Raw genomic sequence first — 20,917 nt, forward strand, 5'->3', positions numbered from 1 at the left:
CCGTCTTTTTTCATCGCATTTTGGGATATGATTGGAGACTATATTACTTCAGCCATGCAGGCCATTTGGGACTCTGGCGAGATGCCTGAATCGCTTACAGAGGGCCTCATCCACCTTATCCCAAAAGGAGGTAGCAGAAATTTATTGTCCCAGTGGAGGCCTATCACACTTCTGGGGACTTGTTACAAGATTCTGGCCAAGGCTATCAGCCTCGGATTGCAGCCACTTCTCCCTGATCTTATCCACGACACTCAGACGGGATTTGTGCATGGCAGAAGTATTTTTGATAACATTTTTTCTTTCTGGGAAGCTTCAGAGTGGGCCGTGCAGAGTGGCCAGAATCTTGCCATTCTACTGTTGGATTTTGAAAAAGCTTATGACAGAGTAGATTGGAGTTTTTTGGAGGGCACCCTTCTACGCTTTGGATTCACTGATGTTTGGATCAGAGGTGTTTCCTCTTTGTACAGATCAGCCCATAGCCAGGTACTTATTGGTGGGGTAAGGGGTGAGAGATTTCAGATTTCGAGATCAGTCCGTCAGGGATGCCTCCTTGCTCCTTTCCTTTTTTTATTCGTGGCCGAAGCTATGAGCATCTATGTTAGATCTCAAGCTGACATCTTTGGGCTGAGACTTCCTATCAGAAGAGAAGAGGAGCTGCTTGACAGTGAGTTGGCTGATGACACAGCGATTTATTTGGATGCCTCTCCACAGACATTGACTTCTTTCAGGACAGCATTGGATTTATTTTGCTTCGCGGCAGGGGCGCAGATAAATTGGCATAAATCCAATGGCTTTTGGATCAGTGATGAGGACACTCCAGTTTGGGGACTTGACATAGGGTTCACTTGGGTTCAGAGGGGTGTGCCTATCAGGTATTTGGGCTGCCAGGTCGGCTTGGGTATTTCTACCACGCAGCAGTTTGCTCCCGTGTTGGAGAGCATCAGAAGGAAGCTTCTCTTTTGGAGCTCAGCCAAGCAGGATCTTGCCTCTAGAGTTGTGGTGGTCAACCAGGTCCTCTTGGCCACGGCCTGGTTTATTTGTTCATGTTGGTGCCGTTCTAGGGACTGCATCATTCAGCTCAGAAGACCGATCAGGAACTTTCTCTGGAGTGGGCTTGATGGCACAGCAGATGCCTTAGCCAGAGTGGCTTGGGAGACCCTCATCCTCCCTACACAGGATGGGGGTCTCAATATTATTGATCCAGATTTACAGTGCAGAGCCTTACTTTGCAAGATAGTGGTGCGAGGATTTATGCCAGGACAGGAACCGTGGAAGGACTTTCTTATCAGCAGCATACAGAGGTGCACACCTTCCTCAGGAGGAGACTGGATGAGCAGTGTTAGATGGATTTTCACCTCAGCACACCTCAGATCACCTTCATCCCCTCTCATGGTTGCCATTCTGAAAGCTTGGGCTAGTTTCAGAAGCTCTCTTCGGAGGATTCCTCCTTCCTCCCGGGAAGAGATTGATAGGCAGCCCATCATGTGGAACGACAGTATTTTAGATGATCGTGGCAGACCACTGGGTGCCTCACTCTACATGCAGTGGGCCAGGTGGGAGAGGGGACCTGCTTCTTCTTTGGGATCTTGGAAAGCCTTCCGTAGGCTTCCAGAGGAAACCAAGTCAGGGTTGACAGGACATCTCAGAGGGAGTGCAGGGAGGATCTTGCAGATTGAGTCAGCCCTTCCAGAGGCTTGGATAGACACAGATGATATGCCTCTCACTACCTCCACTTGGGCAGGTACTTTCTCGAGAGGCGGGGTTCCATTGCAGAGGATTCTAGATGGAGACTTTGGATTTTTCAGGGTCGACCTCTTGCGGAGCTCGACTGGGACCCAGGTGAGTGGGCGTGGCCTGCTCCAGTGGCAGGCGTTCGTCCTCTTTCTTTTTTCCAGTACTCGACGAGGGCAGGTTACAGGCTTCAGCAAAGAGACTCTCATCACCTACCATCTGCCTAACAGCATTGGCATGCACAAGGACTTACTGCAGAGCTCTTGCTAAGCTACTAGACTCACTTTTGGGGCATCAGTAGAGCCAGGAAAGTCTCCTACTTTCTTTGGCTCACTATACATAGGGGTATACCTGTGGGTACTTGGCTTCAGCAGATGGGTAGACCCTCCTTGTGTATGCATTGTCAGCTTGCAGAGAAATCTAGTAAGCATTATTTATGGAGTGCCCCAACTCTAGAGTGGTATGGACAGGTATCTTCAGGTTGTTCTCATATGTTACATCCGAGTCCTTTCTGATGACATGGGGTGCTGCCCTTTGGGGGAGAGGATCTGGAGCCTTTGCTCTCTTTGAGTCAGAGCCAGGAGACCACGGTTCCTTCATGCAGCGTCGCTAGAGACGGGGTCCCACAGATGTCAGCATCATGGAGCTGTAGGATTTACTTTTGGTACCTGTACCAGCTCAGGATTCCATGCCTACTTCACCTGCAGGGTCAGCCTGGGAGGTGATTTCCAGCATTACCCTATGGCGGTAATGGTGTTCGCGATGTTCTTTTGTCCTTGGGGGCCATTTATGCACGGAGGCTGACACTCTCGCTTCCATTTGGGCGGAGATTATCTTCACTCTCAGGAGTCAGTGGAAGCGGTGTACAGGCACCTCTTTGGCAGCTCGTGGGAGACTTTTATCCTTCATGAGGACATGAGACTGCTCATTATTTTTTCGTTTGACCCCTTTTGGGATGTTGTGGCATTTTAGACCACCACCATGGCTTTTTTGCCACATTGTTGAGGCTAGGGATAGAGTACTTTCGCTCCCACCTATTGTATGATTCGTTCTGAATGGAATATATCACTTTTTCTTGAAAAAAAATTCCTATCTGAGTAGCTCTGATGATATCTGGCAGCATAGGCTTTAAGTGAAGAGCCAAGGTATTGAAAAAAAAATCCTATCTGAGTAGCTCTGATGATATCTGGCAGCATAGGCTTTAAGTGAAGAGCCAAGGTATTCGCTAGGATCTTGTAGGCTGTCCCTAGAAGTGTAATGGGTCTCCAATTACGTAGGACTGTCTTGTCTCCCCCTTTCGGGATGAGACAAATCATACCTGTGCATAATGTCTCGCCCAAAGATCCTGTATCAAGAGCCTCTGAAAAGGCAGAGAGTAGATGAGGCCCAATTGTATCCCAAAGAGCTCTAAAAAGAAGTGGCGACAAACCGTCCTCCCCCTGGGATTTGTCTCTGGGCAGCTCATGTAACGCGTCCGTGATCTCCAGGAGTGATAGTGGGCTATCCAAAACACTACTCACCCTGTTTGAGACCATCTGGGGGACATGACTCCAAATCTCCTCTCTGGCTCTGATCATCTCCTCGGTGACTGGATCGGCGGTGTAAAGAGTGGAATAGAAATCAGAAGTGATCTCAACAAGACGGTGAGGGTCCGTCTGGAGAGACCCGGCCTCATCCACAAGTCTACGAAGACTGTTCAAAGAGTATCTCTGACCCACTGCCTTGAAGAACTCTCTAGAGCATCTATCCCCCTTCCGGATCTAGAAAGTCTGTTGGGAGTAAAACCTGAACTGGGCTCTCCTGCCCTAAATCTTCTCTAGTCTCTCCTGAGCCTCCGAAAGCTGCCCTCTGATGAAAAAGAATGAGGAAAACTCTGAATCAATCTCTGAAGTTTGGATACCTCCGCTCTTGCATTCTGATCTCTGATTCTGAGCACGGCCAGACGGGCTGAAGGGGGGCGTGACACGCGGCCAGACGGGCTGAAGGGGGGCGACCTGAGCAGGGCGCTGCCAAGGGAGCCTGCGGGACCAAGGGAGCAGGGCGCAACCAAGGGAGCAGGGCGCTGCCAAGGGGCGGGGTGATGGCGATGGGCGGTGGTGGGCAGCTGCAGACGGGAGCTCCTCCTCTTTCCAAATATGATCAAGAAAGGCCTCCACCATAACAATTCACTCCTATCCTTGACAGTGTCAAAAGGAAGCTTCCTTTTTGGAGCTCAGTCAAACTTGACCTTGCTTCCAATGTGGTGGCGGTCAACCAAGTATTGCTAGCCACGGCTTGGTTTATTTATTATTTTTTGTGCCACTCTAGGGATTACATCACTCAGCTCGAAAGACCAATAAGGAATTTGATTTGGAGTAGTCTAGATGGTTCAGGTGTCTTGAGACACTCTTATCCTACCCAAGTGGGAAAGTGGCCTCAATATTAATATTTTAGATCCATACTTGCAGAGCAGAGCTTCATTGTGCAAGCTAGTGTTTAGAGAACTCTTGCCAAGGCAGGAATCTTGGAAGGATTTCTTCATAAGATGCACATTCTTACACTTCTCCCTCTCTCTCTCTCCCTCTCTCTCCCTTCCATTGCAGGAGATTGGAAAGATGTACCATATGGATCTTTACATGGTCCCATCTCAAAGTCCCTTTCTCCCCTCTTATGGTTGCTATCTTGAAAGCTTTGACCAGCTTCAGGAGTACTCTTTATAGAGTTCCCCCTTCCTCTCAGAAAAAAGATTGATAGGTAACCAATCGTGTGGAATGATAGTATACTTGTCGAGAATGGCAAACCACTAGGTACTTCTCACAGTGAAGAAGTGAGAAGTGATGGGGACATCGCGGACAAGGAGTTAGCAATGATGCGAAAGGAGCTTGAAGATTAGAGAGCCAAAAATGAGGGTCCCTCATTGCCTCTTTGTTGATCAGTCTATTCATCATTGCCTATGGGACTGCAGACGGGTGAGTATCCTTTAGAAGGGGATTGCTAGATTGTTGAGCACCTTTGTGCGATCTCCTTTCTTCATGACGTGGGGCTCAGTAGCGTAGCTCTCTCTGTCAAGGCCTCAGGTGTTCTATGAGAGACATGGCTCTTCTTGGGCTTTTTCAATTTGACAACATTCGGTTGAGTCATGTTCTTTGGTCGAGATTCTTGGCTCTCTGTATAGACCTATGGATGCATCTATGGATACTTCGTGGGAGATTCTGGTGTGCATATTAGCATGGCATATTTGGAGATGCAAATGTATAGAGGCTTTGGATGGTTCCTAGGTCCACTCTGCACTCACATTGGCTAGTATCTGGATGGACACGCTACATACCCTGGTAACCATTTGGGAGACTATGCAAGGTCTTCATGAGCAGCCTCTACCAGGAGGAGTGTTTTCTTGAGGGAGTGGAGCAGTTCCCCATTCTTCTCGGTCCCATAGGGTTCGGCCTCAACTTTGGTTATTTTCACGCTCTATTATAGGAGCTTGATTTTTCCATTTAGTTTTATTTTCTCATACCTTTCATTCCACTCAGTTTTTCTCTTGGAAGTTCATTTATACTTAATAGAATTCTATTTTTGCCACAAAAAGAATAATAAATTTTCCAATCAGGTTCGTGAGGGAATAGAATGTTGAATAATTTTTATTAAATATTTTGATTACACTTGAAGGCTCTTTCTTTCTCTTTCGCTAAAATCAGTAGCATCTAATAGTGTATGCATTCTTATCAATAGATGTTATTATGGTATGTACAAATATTGCTTATATAACGTCGAAGGTAAAGTTGAATAAGCTAAACTTTAGCACACATGTTGCAGTTTGTTTAGTATTATTACAAGCTATCATGTGTCTTTAGCAAGCTAAATCTTATGTCTACCTTTTACTCACAAACATATAAATATTTCAGAGTTTCGAGATAAACGAGAAAAGAAGAGAAGGAACTTGGCACTTTTGTTGCACATAAAGCAAGGACTTGTAGAAGTTGAGCTAGACCCACTTGCGGGTGATTATGTGGATGTGGCCTTGCTTCCGAAAACACTAATTCAAGAGTTCAATGATGTCATACTGAGGGAAGCTAACCTAAAGGTAGAAATTATTAAATCAAATGAATGATGTTGGTTAACAACTTAAATGATTATAAGGTGGGAAAGTATGAATGGCTAAATGTATTTTGTGTTCATCTTATACAAGTGATTCTATGTTGTATTCTTTAGATCAAACTTTTGATATGCATAAAAGGCTAAATGCATTTTGTATTCATCCTACACAAATGATGCTATATTGTATTCTTCTAGATCAAAATTTTGATTGGCATGAAAGATTTCAAAAGAGGGATATATGAAGTACAATGGAATATTGAGAGACTACAAATGTTGGAGAAAATATTAATTGAGAAGATCCGTTACATACAACTTCTTCGAAACACAAAAGGTGAGAATCACATTTGCTCTCGATTCAATATCAATATGTTATTTGAATATTTACTATTGTACTCAAATTGTTGGATAAAATATCTATTGAGAAGATCCATTAATACACCTTCTTTGGAACACGACATGTGATAATTATATTTTCCTTTCAATATCAAGATCAATAAAGATAAGCCTGGTCGAGGCTAGAGGGATGGGATAGATCTAAAAAAATTGCCTTGTAAAGATTTGGACAAGCCTCCCCTGCCCCCTCCCCGCTGTGCCCCCGGACTAGTCACTGAGTGGCCCCTACTTACCATTTCTCTCCCTCCACCCCCCCACACCCCCTTTTGCATGCCTCCCCTTCCCAAATTTTTGATACTTATAATGCAATGTAACCTCAATTTTTGGGAGGGGGAGGGCAGAAAGGGAAGAAGGTGAACTTCTTTAAGTATGACCAAAATACATAGAGACTAGAAACATTTCTGTGGACACCAGAGAATCATGCAAAAAAGAAATGAGACTGTTGTAGAGTGGACGTGCCATTAATTTACTCGTGGCCATGAAGTCCTTGGTGAACCTTTTTTTTTTTTTGGGGGGGGGGAGGTCGGAAGGGGAAGAAAGTGAACTTCTGTAAGCATGACCAAAATACATAGAGACAGGAAACATTTATGTGGACACCTCATATAAAATCATGCAAAAAAGAAATGAGGTTTTCATAGAGTGGACATGCCGTAAAGGCCTTGTGGGTGTATATGTGAAGAATCAACCATAAAATCATGCAAAAAAGAAATGAGGTGGACATGCCATGAAGGCTTGTGGGTGTATATGTGAACAATAAACCATAAAATCATTCAAAAAAGACTTGATGCTGTCGTAGAGTGGACATACCGCGAAGGCCTTGTGGGTGTATATGTGAAGAATGAACCATGACCTCAATCTCTCTTGAAGGAAGATCTTCTGGCCACTGCAGCATGTGAGGAGCCCTGAATCTTGTCCCAAGTGGCCATTAGGGTGTGTAATATCCAGCCAGATCACTGAAAGTGCCTACAAGACAAATTTTTGGGTCCCATCTAAGGCCTTTGTGCATTGGATGTCCAAATTATCATGTGGTAAGATTGGCAATGATCTCCCAAGTAGAGAGCTCAGGTATGTGCAAGAAAACAGTCACCGCATCTAGAGTGACAAGCTAGGAGTCCTTTGGAAATGAGAATGGACATGCCTCTATCTCCTCTGTCATGGAAGACTTGGGGTCTGGAATCTGTGAGCCAAGCCATAATTTTGCAGAAATTGATAATTATCCCAGTGAGAGGTTCTAAGCAATTCTAACACCTAAGACAGCTGAAAACCTCCTGGCATTACTAACAATGTAGTTGAAGAATGATTCCCTTTATAAATCCACTCCTATTCTCCAAGGTCATTGTTGCAAGTACTTAACGGGGACACCCTGCATAAAGACAAATCCTCCATGACCCAAGGGGATGTCTGGATGGTGTCCAAATACCATCTTGAAGCCAAAAACACTACTTGATGTGCCCCACAATCCTGACCGGCATAAAACAAACATCCATGATAATATCTGTATCTCTACACCTAGATAGCCGGCCCCCAAAGCGCACATCAAAGACCAAGGCATCCTCATTTGTATCTATCCCAAGACCAATAACCTATAGTAGGATGCTTGCCCTTGAAAAAGTCCCCATCTATCTAATGTAGCCATGCCGTCTCTCATCTATAAGGACCCATCCAAGCGTGAAGCTGCATCGATCTACTAAACTCTCTTGCTTCCTCTGAGATAGATAATCATATGAGATTTGCATTCTTATGAAAGGATTTGAAATCCTTCAATAGCTCACAGAGAAAGCGGGGCCTCTCTCCCAATGAGACAAAAAACACTTGGGGGTCTGCCATGATCCTCATGAATCATATCATTCCACATGATAGGCTGCCCTTCAATCTCTTCGTGAGAGTAGGTAGGGATCCTCGAAAGAGAACTCCTAAAATTTCCCCGATCTTTCAAGATGACGGACATAACAGGGGAGGAAGACATCCTAAGGTGTGCAAATATAAAGGTCCATCCAATAAAACAATGCTGAGTGGATTTCTCAGTAGAAAGGCAGGGAGGCAAGTAGGGGCTGATCCAAACTTGGACCTCCACAGGTTCACTACAATCCCTCTTTGAATAGGAATCTAAAAGAAAATATGACTTTTCTATGCTTGAGGGACTTCCAAATTCTTCTCCAAATATTTCTACAAGACTATAGAAATCTGAACATTCTCCCGATGAGGAGCTCTGGTGGATTTTTGGCCTTTAACATTGAGCTAAAGCCTCTTGGCATTGCAAATGGTGTAGTGGAAGAAAGGGAGGCTCTTCTCATAGTTACTTGCATCAATCCACTCCCACTCCCTAGAGTTCCAATGTAAACAATTTACGGAGACACCTCCATAAGGCCAAATCCTTCATGAACCCAGGGGAATGTCCTCTGGGCTTGTTCTGAAGATGCAAGACTAGGACATGGAATGGAATGGAAAGGAAAAGCAAGACTAGGAAAGCATAATGGAAATGAAATAATGCGAGAAAGAAATATACAACTAAGCAAAGTACTTACATGATCAAGAAAGGCATGAGGCTTGATGAAAATGACAATGAAAGTACAATGCCTTTATAGGATAGGCACACACACTCTAAGTGTCAAATGTATATGGGATAAGTCCCATAGTGACACATGGCACTCTAGGATATAAAGTAGTATAGTATTACTCTAGAACACACTAAAAGTCCCTCAAATTGACTCCATTTCCTAACACCCCCCCATGGAGGAAAGGTGAGGGACTACTGGAATGGAACCAAGAACAGAACATGACAATGATGGTCATCAAAACTGTGCATGCCGGTCTAGAACTAGACATGGCTCCCACACAATCTCAGAGGCAAGTGAGCATGGCTCAAAGTCTAGTGAGCATAACATAGAAATCTCATCTAGCATGGCTTAGAGGCTCATCATGCATGGATGCATGATCAACTCAGAGGTCTAGGAGACCAATGCACCAACAAATAGACCTATCAAAGCCAAAAACACATGGCTCCCACAGTACATCCCCACTTGGCTCCAAAGACTAATGAGGAACATGGAGCCACACACCAAAAATATAAAAGAAATACATCATTTTAGGAGGACTATCCAAGGCAGAGGACCTTTATTGACTCAACACACATGATTTATTGCATTCATTTTTGGGAAACATCCCCAGGGTAGAGTACCCAAATATATTATGCTTTAGAAAGCAAAATCATGATCTCCATCATCCTCTAGATGTAGGAGACTGACTGTAAGATCATGATCCTATGTCGGCGGGTCATCTTCGTCTGCATCATCACTAGTGGCGGATACCACCCAACTGGCATGATCCTTCAATTGTTGTTGAGCAAGCTTCTGGTAACAGCTATCCTCCGTATGACTGAGCTTGTTGCAGTAAGTGCACTTGAATGGCTTGAATGTCTTTCCTCGTGCTGGTGGAGTCGATGGCCTAGGTCTCCATCTGCTGGTGGAGGAAGTGCCTGCGTAGTATCCGCTGAATAGGATGGAGATTCTTTGTTGCGGCGATCCTTTTCAAGCAAAAGAGACACCATATCTTCGAATGTAGTCGATGCAATGCGAAGTACTTCAAGGGCATTCCCAAAGCGAGAAATCCCTTCCATACTTGTCATTAGGACAACCATTTTGTCCTCGTCATCTCAGCTTATAAAATTGCATTTTCAGAAATACCTTGGAGTTGGTGATCTTGCTACCAAATATATTCTCGAGGCATGCCCAAATCTCCTTTGCCTTGGACTTGAAGTCGATGTGATGAATGAATGAATCATCTAGGCAAAGGCCGATGATTGCGATGGCCCTTGAATTGTGTTGCTTCCAAATCTTTCGTGTTTGAAGCTCCATTGATGCCTCAAGTGCTTCATCTTCTTCGATGGCATCCCAAACATTCTCCTTCATGAGAAGGAGTTGCACTTTTTTTTGCCATGTGGGAAATCCATCCCCCTTGAATTTCTCCACAAGGAGAGAGTTGGTGGAAAGCGAGCCCATAAAGTTGGTAGCTAGGAGAGAGAAAAGTGATGGATAGAATGAAGGGCACAAGCCTTCTAGATCACAGGCTAGAGACTGGATGCTGGCGGCGTTACCAAGAGATCTCGCCCCACACCTCAGGGATATTCGACTTCTGGGATGTGGATTCTTCCAAGTGATTTTCGACTCCCGCGAGTCCACAACCCTTATTCTCAAAGCTAATCCCCTGGCTTTGGGTTCGAGGAGGATTTTTCTTTTGCCCTACACCTTGGGCTTCGATCCGGTCGAGGAGGAGAGTGAGATCATATCACTGTTCATCAGGTTTCCTGGTCTTCCTCAGGTTTACCATCGACTCCTTGCTACTATCGGAGCCATTTTCAGAGTGGTCACTGAGATTCCCCCCCTTCTTGGCATGCCTTCTTCCTCAACAGAGGCAGTCAAAGTGGATGGGGTGCCTCGAGTTAGGGTCATTGTCTCTGACCCTAACATCTCAGATGACCACATCATGATTCAGCGTCCAGATGGCTCTCTCTTTCGACAGAGAATTGAGATTGCAGGTAGACAGGATCAGTGCAAGATTTACAGGACCCTTGGGCACTTTACTAGAGATTGCCGAAGGAAGAGGAAAAGACCCAAGAGGTCTTCTGGTGCGGCTCCTTCACGTACTATCCCGCCTGCACCTCACTTGCGGCCCGTACCACGCACTCCAGGACTACCAACAGTAGTAGGGCGCCCTGCTTCACACACCCCAGGACCACCAGGGGCAGCAGGGCGCCCAAAGCCTGCAGCACTCCCAGTACCACATTGGAGAGCGGTCAGAGTGGCTTTTTTGCCTCAAGACGAGAGGTGGATGTTGTTCAGATAGATGCCACCAGACTCCAGAGGTGGATGCTGTTGCAGCCCCAGATGCTACAGTTCCTCATCAGGAGGGGACTTCAGATGCACCAGCCCCAGCCATTTTCGTTTTTGATCACGAGGGGGCTACCGATACTTCTCCCCCTCAGACTGTCCATGTCACAGCTGAGGGAGTGTTTGCACAGATGAGGACTATAGATCCTTCTTTAGCCCAGCCATAGGGCTCCTCAGCTCCCAGCCCCAAATCTGCTGATAGAGACCTGGTAGGTCCTTTCCCTCCTTCCTCCACGAGTGCAGGTCTTCTTCGCACTCCTCGGCCAGAATTGCTTCTCAAGAACTCTTTTTCGACACTGGCTGATTTGGCGACTTTCATGGATGAGGAGGAGTTTGTGCCCTCCACCTTAGGGGTCCCGGTCATTGTGATTCCTTTTGACAGGGCCTCCCCCTCAGCAGGTGTAGGGATCCTTTCACCTATTGAGTTTCCTGCCCTCAGCAGGAGTGTTTCAGCCCAGGGGAAGCTGGTCTCCTCTACTAGGTTGGGTAAGCCTTTCCATCTAGCATCCTTCTGTCGATGAGGATAGTCAGCTGGAACATACAGGGCCTAGGTGGAGTTCCACACCGTCGCCATAGGTAGCTGATCCGGAATCAGCTTCATCCAAGTGTTACTGGAGGTGCTATTGATATCCTTTTTATCCAAGAGCACAAGTTGGATGCCAGTGATTGCTCTAAGTCTAGAAAACTGCTTTCTAGTCATACATTTTGGTCGCCTCTGCCTTGGGCAGCAGGGGGGCACTTCTATTTCAGTTTCGGTTCTCCCCTTGGTTGTTGGACACAGAGTCATTATTCCCTCTAGAGCTCAATGGATTATTCTCTTGATTGGAGGGTGTAAGGTTGGTTTCCTTAACCTTTATGCCTTTAACATTAGAGGGGAACATGTCTTTATGTGGAAGGATTTGCTCTCCTGGGCCCCCATTGCGGATTCATGGGTGATTGGAGGTGGCTTTAACATGGTTGAGTTACCTTCAGACAAAAAATGGGGTAGAGAAGGAGGACTTTATTCTTTGGAGAGAGCAGCCTGGGATACCTTCCTTTTCCACTACTGTGGCAGAGATACTTAGTTGGACGATGCCTTTCTTATTCAGCCACAGTCCCTCATGTTCTCTTGGTCAAACAGGAGGCAGCAGATGCCTATTCATGCACGCATTGACAGATTCTATGTAGATGATTGGGCACTTGACAGAGGTGGATCAATATGCATTGCTGCTGGGATTTCCACCTTTCCTGTTGTCCTGGCTATCTCCGAGCCTCACCTGAGAGGCCGAGATCTGCCAGCATGAGGATTCCAGATGCCTTGTACACAGAGGAGGACCTTATAGAGGCAGCCCTGCAGATATGGGTTTCTCATGTCCAGGGTGGGAAGCCATTGCCATCACAGGTAGTTGCTGCCCTTTCTGGTATTAGCGACTTCTACCTCTCAGTTCCTCGTACCTAGAGACAAGATATTCTAAGACGTGAGATTGGTGCTCGCTAGTAGTTGGCAGCTTTGCAGAGGGAAGAGCAGAAACAGCCTTCAAATGCTTGGATTCAGGAGCGCCTTGCTGCAACAAGGGCTCATCAGCAGGTATTGCTTGATCAAAGAGCATAGTATGCCTTTCATGCACGGAAGTCCTTCTGGATTCAAATGGGTGGCAGAGTCAATAAACACTTTTTCTCTACTCTTGGCCCTAGACATAGTAGAGAGAGTGTATCCCAACTTATTGACTCACATGGGGTTTTACAGACAGATCCTGATAATATCTTGCACATAGCTTCAGATTTTTATGCCGCCCTTCTCACTGCTGATCCTGAGACACGAGATAGAGAGGATGCTGGACAGGTTATTTGGCAGAGCATCCCTTCGTTGGTGAAACCGGATATGCATGTTTTGCTTGATGCACCTTTCACCAACACAGAGTTTAGGACTGCACTTTCAATCCTTCACAGCAGAAATCTAGTACCCCAGTGGAGACCTATCACACTTCTAGGGACTTGTTACAAAATTCTGGCCAAGGCAATCAGCCTTCGATTGCAACCCCTTCTCCCAGATCTTATTCATGACACTCAGACGGGATTTGTGCATGGCAGAAGCATTTTTATAACATTTTCTCTTTCTGGGAAGCCTCAGACTGGGCCATGCAAAGCGACCAGAATCTAGCCATTCTACTTTTGGATTTTGAGAAAGCTTATGACAGAGTAGATTGGGGTTTTTTGGAGGGCACCCTTCTATGTTTTGGCTTTACTGATGTTTGGATCAGAGGTGTTTCCTCCCTGTACAGATCAGCCCATAGCGAGGTACTTATTGGTGGGGTAAGGGGTGAGAGATTTCAGATTTCTAGATCAGTCCGTCAGGGATGCCCCCTTGCTCCTTTCCTTTTTTTGTTCGTGGTCGAAGCTATGAGTATCTATGTTAGATCTCAAGCTGACATCTTTGGGCTGAGACTTTCCATTAGAAGGGAAGAGGAGTTACTTGACAGTGAGTTGGCAGATGACACAACAATTTACTTGGATGCCACTCCACAAACGCTCATTTCTTTCAGGGCAGCATTGGATTTATTTTGCTTAGTAGCGGGGGCGTAGATAAATTGGCATAAATCCAATGGCTTTTGGATCAGTGATGAAGACACTCCAGTTTGGGGGCTTGACATAGGATTCACTTGGGTTCAGAGGGGTGTGCCTGTCAGGTATTTAGGCTGCCAGGTCGGCTTGGATATTTCTTCCACGCAGCAGTTTGCTCCTATGTTAGAGAGCATCAAGAGGAAGCTCTTTTTTTGGAGCTCAGCCAATGGAGCTCAGCCAAGCTAGATCTTGCCTCTAGAGTTGTGGTGGTCAACCAGTTCCTCTTGGCCACAGCCTGGTTTGTTTGTTCTTGTTGGTGCTATTCTAGGGACTGCATCACTCAACTCAGGAGACCGATTAAAAATTTTCTTTGGAGTGGACTTGATGGCACAGCAGATACCTTAGCCAGGCTGGCTTGGGAGACCCTCATCCTCCCTACACAGGAAGGGGGTCTCAATATTATTGATCCAGATTTACAGTGCAAAGCTTTACTATGCAAGATGGTGGTGCGGGGACTTATGCCAGGGCAGGAACCGTGGAAGGCCTTTTTTATTAGCAACATACAAAGGTGCACACTTTCTTCAGGAGGAGACTGGATGAGTAGTATTAGGTGGATCTTCACCATAGCACACCTCAGATCACCTTCGTCCCATCTCATCGTTGCCATTCTGAAAGCATGGGCCAGTTTCAGGAGCACTCTTCGGAGGATTTCTCCTTCCTCTCGTGAACAGATTGATAGGCAACCCATCATGTGGAATGACAGTATTTTAGATGATCATGGCAGACCACTTGGTGCGTCACTCTACATGCAGTGGTCCAGGTGGGAGAGGGGACCTGCATCATCTTTGGGGTCTTGGAAAGCTTTCCGCAGGCTTCCAGAGGAGACCAAGTCTTAGTTGACAGGACATCTGAGAGGGAGTGCAAGGAGGATCTTGCAGATTGAGGCAGCCCTTCTAGAGGAGTGGGTAAACATAGATGATATGTCACTCACTTGCTCCACTTGGGCAAGTACTTTTACGAGGGGCAGTGTTCGGCTTCAGGTTTTGGCCTTTCGAGATGCACAGGAGGATGCTTTAGTTTTTACTGTGCAGGATGGTGGCAGATTGCTCAGATCCACAGAGGACATATTGCTTGAGTCTGTTTTTCAGCCTATTAGGGTTGTAGGTCTTTTGGTGCAGGGATCAGATTCAGAGTGGTTCCTCAACCCAAACCCCCGGCTAGTCTCCACTGGGTCTTGGAGGCTTTGGCTCTACGGTGGAGTTCCCATTAGGTATATGCCATGCTGAGATGCTAGCCAGAATCTCCTGCGAGGAATCCACCGAAGCATGTACTGCTCTAAAAGGCAGGGCTGGTACATTATCCATAGTGCATGACTCTAATAAGTGTCGTCGAATCAAGAAAGCCAAACCTCTCATAAAATACTTGCGGGCCTGAAGGGGAAAGCCAAGCAACTGAACCCCATCTCATGAAGAAGGGGTACCTGGAAAACGTGCTGAAAATCCTAGCAATCCCCTTTCAAATGATCCTCGCCTACTATCTATTGTCCCATAAGCAATGCTGAAATGACTCCACCGCATAGTGGCAACTAGGACACGTGGAGTCTTCCCCAAACCTGGATCTCCACAAATTAACTACAGTCCCACCATGAATAGAAATCCAAAAGAAAAGAGATATGCAAGAAGGAATGTCTTTCTTGAAGAATGTAATATTGAGCAGGAGAGACATACAAGAGGAGAGTTCGTTGTTGCATTAAGCTAATTTTCACTTTTCCTAGAACTCATGGGCTCCAAATTCTTTAAGTATATGACAGTTTTCCTCCTCTACACAGTTATCTTCATACATCATTGCTTAGCACATATTCTAATGCATCATTGCTTAGTTCACTCATTATTCCCTTTGACTTGGCTTACATCATAGAGTTACTGCAGTCCCCTCTCATCTAAGTTCAGTTTAAATAATCACTGACGCCTTCATTGAGTTCCCTCCATTTCATTTATTGCTTTTCATTTTAAATAAGTCATAGAGAAAGGTATTTTAATGAGCATTGAAAAATGATGACCAAAAGGGAGATTTAACATACTCTTCCAATTTGTTTATTTTCCAGCTCTTCAAATGGTGATTAAAAATGAAGAGGAAATGGCTAATGCTTCAGAAAATGCAGCCCTTGAAAAGAGGTAGCTATAATAAAAATGGAAATGCAGGGTTCTTTTCTGTAAATGCATACTCCTAAGCATTCCCTTTCTTTCATATTTTTTTGACCCTTACACAATTAACGCGATTATTATAAAAACCAATTCCCAAGTGCAAATAGATCGTTAAGTGAAAAAATCCATTACAACTTTTTTTAAATTGCACGACCATAACACAAGCAAAGAATGACTTTCACCTTTTCTCAGGTTGGAGCACACGACAATATTGCAAATTAAAAGGATCCAAGAAAAAACTATTCACTTGGAGCAATTGCAAAGAAAACTTGAGGCAATTCAAATGAGGAATATAAAGAATCAACAACATGCATCAGCTTTACATCAGCAATACATTTTTCAATCAAGACTTTGCAAAAAATCAAGTTAGTGCTTAAACTCTATAACAGGCCTTTGTATGATTGTGTTTGTGAAGCATTCTTTGAAACGGATAAGAAAGATTGCCTAAGGAAAAAATTTCAAAAGTAATCATAATTAAAATTTCAAGAGTAATCATAATTATCCAGGTTCACCCTTCCCAGACTATGGCTAGTATTTGGACAATAACAATACACACTCTGATGGCCATTTGGGCGAGCATACAGGGATCCTCCAGAGCAGCCACTGCCAAGAGAGTTACTTTTTTCAGAGTTTGGAGGGGATCTTCTTTCTTCTCTGAGTTGCCTTCAGGGTTGAGATGGCATTTTCAGGCTCCGCCTTGGTTCTTTATTAGCTCACTTTGAGCTGTTTTTTTCATGCATTGCATGATGTACTCCCGCATTTGAGCTTGCTCTCGCGGTTTTCATTCATACTTAATGAAGTAATTTTATTTTTTTCAAGAGTAGTCATAATTAAAATTTGTGACATGGAATGTTTTCACATATTTCCCACCCTCATCTTAAAGGATTACAAACCCATGCTAGATTGCTCAGCGACATTATATTGGTCATTAGTAACATGAAACATTGTGTATGGCATGCATGCACCTCGCCTCCATTTTTGTCTCCTCACCATCCACCTCACCTCATTCATCCTCCTTCCACCTCAGACATGCCCTCTTCCCAAGGTGTACGGACCTATACGACTGTCTATATAGACGTAACCCCCCACTCAACCCCTTCCTTTTTGCCTTCTTCCTACCTCACCCATATCTCACTCCACTAGAGTCCCCTTTAGATCCCTTTGCAAGAAAATAGTGGACAGATCTTCGAAAAGTCCTCCTTCCCACTCCACTAGAGTCCCCTTTAGATCCCTTTGCAAGAAAATAGTGGACAGATCTTCGTCCTCCTTCCACCTTAGATTGGAAAATGGTTAGCCATTCAGCCAATACATGTCCCCTTACACCAGCTGCAAGAATATACACATTTTCCAAAGACAAGCTGCAGTAGCTTCAAAAGCATGTGGAGCTTTAGAGTTCCACTACGTTGTTAAAATGCCTCCATGGGTCCCATCCCTCTAGGACCCAGGTGAGGGAGGGATGCTTACACACCTTTTAGACATTCATTTGTTGGGAAGAGGTTTCTTTCAGGTGGTCTTTGATTCCCTTGGGGTCGTAGTTGTGGTGCTTTAGGCTAGCCCTTTTAGCACTTGGCTCCAAGATGATCTTCCTCTCACCTTTCTCATTGGGGTATGACCCAGTGGAGGAGGGCAAGCAGTCAATTCCTTATTTATCAAGTTCCACAGTCTTCCAAATAGGTCTAGCACCAGCTCTTGACCATGATTGGTGGACCCCCTCTCCTTGGTTGCCTTCATCTGCCAACAAAAGAAATCAGGGATGTTGGGGTCTAGGGTGTTTGGTTCATTGTTGCTGACCCTAATATCTCCAATGAACACATCATGACTCAGTCAGATGGCTCTCTTTTTCATCAGAGACTTACAATTGCAAGCTGACTAGATTAGTGTTAGGATATGCAGGATTTTTAGGCATTTGCTGAGATTGCCAAAAGAAGAAGAAAAAGCACACGAATTGTTCAGGTTCTCTTCAAAAACAAGCTCTAGTGGCTCCTAGCACTCAATGATAGGTTATTCTAGAGGAGCCCCTTGATTGAGATGGATTATGATAAAAGATATCTATTTTTCCCATTGATCAAAAGGCTCCTTCCCCTTGGAACTTGATTCCCCATATCATACTGAGAGCATCCAATCTCTCCCTCTATACAATAGGTCCCTATATCTATGGAGGTCAACTCACTAACAATGTGTACTATAAGAGCAAAGACGACAAAGGTGGAAGGCATGAACTCTGCTAGGTCTCAACAATCAGCCAAAGGTGAAAAAGCATTCCTCTAAACGAGCTAAGTCCGAGATGATGAACTCTGATCCGACCGTAAGATCCCTCCTTGCAAGGGCATGCTAATAGAGCCTGTTAGAGTTGCGAGGCTGTAGAGATATATACGATGATATGGTGGTGTAGGATAGACTAGGACTTAGTCTATTTTGGAGTTTTAGTGTGTTCTAGCACTTGGAATATATATACCAAGTACTTGTACTTCATTCTAGTTGAACATTTCAGTTGTTCACTTCTTGTTCTCTTGTGTTCACAAATCTTCTCTATTCTTGTTCCTACATCGATCCAGCCCACCTCCTTCTTGCCCTCCCACATGCTCCCGTTGCACTTCTGTTGTAGAGAAGAAGGTTCCATTGCTGGGTGACTTCGTTTCAGCTCACCCAAAACAATCCAGGAGTTGTTTTGTAAATTTTTAAGGTCCAATTTTGACGTTTTTTTAAGTTTTTGAGCTCCCCATACACAAGGAAGATTGTCTTGCTACAGATTCATCATTTTCGTATAACTGTACGGATGCCGTACGGACATCTGTACGATCGTACAGATCTGTACAGACAGATGCGTGCCGTCGCTGGGAACGATATCTCTATAACTCGATTTGGAGCTGTTTTTGGCATTTTTGGGACTTTTTTCAGTCATCCGGGCCTTCTACGGCTGCTCTCCAGACTGGCATACCTGCTGCAGCACATCTCGCCCACTTCAGCCTCAGCTCCAACCCTTACTTCAGCCTCTATTTCAGCTCACACCCTTGCTTTAATCTTGGTCCTTGCATTCTCTCATTTCCAGCCTGTTCATCGTGTACTTGCATCTCTAGTGGGTACTTGCGGCCCATGCATTCAGCTGCCTTGCACAGGTCTTCATACTATTTGGAATATAGGTACATTTGGAAGAGATTGAGTGTGTGCATTTGGGACAGCTTTGGAGCTGAGTATTCAGCTCAATCTATTGCTCAAGTGTTGTGCATTTTGAAGCCACAGTGGGTGCACTTTTGGATGCCTATTGAGCAATACATTGCTATCGCATTGTGAGCCAGTGTTTGGCTGAGGGTTAGGTATAAGAGATTACAAAAATATGGTGTTGTAGGCATAAAGTCAACCCTATGGTTGACCAGTAGTACTTGGGTACTATGTATACCAAGTACTTGTATTGTTTCATTTGAACATTTCTATTGGAGCTTTCTTGTGTGTGCACTCTTGCTCACTTGTGTTCACAACCTGTCTCCACTTTGTTCCTACATTTGGTAACAGAGCGCTTCCGTCTCTAGAGCCCATTCCCGTGCTTGCTTCCAGACTCTCGCAAGCTTGGTGCTCTAGTGCGTGTTTCTGGTTCTCACATTCAGCTCTCCAGCTTTTGCTTGAGGTAGCTCCAACAGTCCAACGACTCTTTTTTGACCTTTTGAGGTCCAATTTCGACGTTTCGTGAAATTTCGAAGCTGCCCGCATACAAACAAGCATGTCCCGCACCATTTTAGGCAGGGGGGGGGGGGGAACCCATGTTTTTTTTCGTCCGTATGGATCTATGCATACAATTGCGTGACAATGCCGAGAGTCCGTATGACTTGTCGGAACCAGATTTTGAGCCTGAACGACTTGTTAGAAGGCGATTCGACTAGTTTTCGGCTGTTTTTCGACGTTTTTTATCAGATGTGGACCTTTTTCAGCTCCAGCCTCTCCCGGATGTGTTCTAGCAACTCCAGGCATCTCCATACTTCTCCAAGCTCTTCTCTACACGTGTATTGTGTTCAAAAGTACTCCCCATAGCTTCATTCAGCTCCAAACAGCTCACTTCAGCTCCTTTGTCATCTCCAGCTTGCCCACATAGTTAGTGGACTGTTTTGCAAGTGTTTCGGGCCAAGGTGCACTTTCAGTAAGTGTTTTGAGATGTGTATTTCGCTTCGGGACTGTTTTTGCAGCCCATACTCTTGCACTCTTAGGTGCATTTGCAGATACTCTACATTGTTGGGCGCATTTGCAGTTACTTTACAGTTGTGGATGCTTTTGGGCTCCGTTAGATGCATTTCAGCACTCGTGGGTGCGCTCTTTCAGATTTGTGTTGTGCATTTTCAGTTTGGGATTGCACTTCAATTGCAGCAGAGTGCAGTGATTGGTTGATGCCATTTTTACAGTGATTGCATTGTGTAGTCAGTGGCATTTCAGAGTAGCTAGTCGTACTTTGCATTTGCAGCCAGTATTAGTTTGGGATTTACAGGCACATTTGCAGCTAGTTGTACTTTTGGGACTTGCAGTTCTTTTTGCAAGTACATTTGCAGATTGTGGGTATCCCATTTTGCATCATGTCGACTCTTTCAGACAGTTTTGGCAATTTGTCCGAGGATGACAAGCTGGATGGACCAAACTATGCCTTGTCGTCATTCATGCTTAAGAACATCTTGGTTCGTAAGGGCTAGTGGGATATTGTTAGTGGGGATGAGGTGAGGCCAGGAGGCTCATCTACATCCAGCACAGCTTCTTCGGGTCAGACTATAGGTAGAGAGCCGACTGCTACAATCCCTCCTGCTAGTCCCATAGCATCGACCGAGGAGTAGAAGAAGTTTGACCGCCGCAGTGCCCAAGCGATGTTTTTGATTGCCACAAATGTGAAGAGGCACATTATGACGACTATCAAGTCGTGCAAGGATGCAAAAGCAGCATAAGAAAGATTGGCAAACATCTATCATGTTAAGAATGAGGCAAGGGCCATTGCCTTGACAAATCGGCTCAAGGATCTCGAGATGCACGAAGGCCAGGCCATCACTGATCTACGTGATCAGCTCGCAAGTATTGATGAGGAAGTAGAAGACAAGAATCTCGTCTCTATTACTCTCA

The 20,917-nt window shown here is 45.1% G+C and overlaps 1 protein-coding gene across 1 annotated transcript in view; it reads left to right on the forward strand.

Annotated features, from left to right (window-relative positions):
• Window positions 1–16,199, forward strand: part of LOC147881451 (uncharacterized) — a 576,232-nt gene extending 560,033 nt beyond the window's left edge. The window contains exons 26-29 of the mRNA XM_087402392.1: window positions 5,602–5,791; window positions 6,001–6,136; window positions 15,730–15,799; window positions 16,022–16,199. Of these exons, the coding sequence (XP_087258518.1) occupies window positions 5,602–5,791; window positions 6,001–6,136; window positions 15,730–15,799; window positions 16,022–16,199 (574 nt within the window). The remainder of the gene's footprint in view (window positions 1–5,601; window positions 5,792–6,000; window positions 6,137–15,729; window positions 15,800–16,021) is intronic.
• The last annotated feature ends 4,718 nt before the right edge of the window (window positions 16,200–20,917 follow it).

Source organism: Dipteris shenzhenensis, chromosome 31, assembly GCF_047967505.1.
Source record: "Dipteris shenzhenensis isolate YYH24624 ecotype China chromosome 31, Dip_SZ_1.0, whole genome shotgun sequence".
Lineage (NCBI taxonomy): Eukaryota > Viridiplantae > Streptophyta > Polypodiopsida > Gleicheniales > Dipteridaceae > Dipteris > Dipteris shenzhenensis.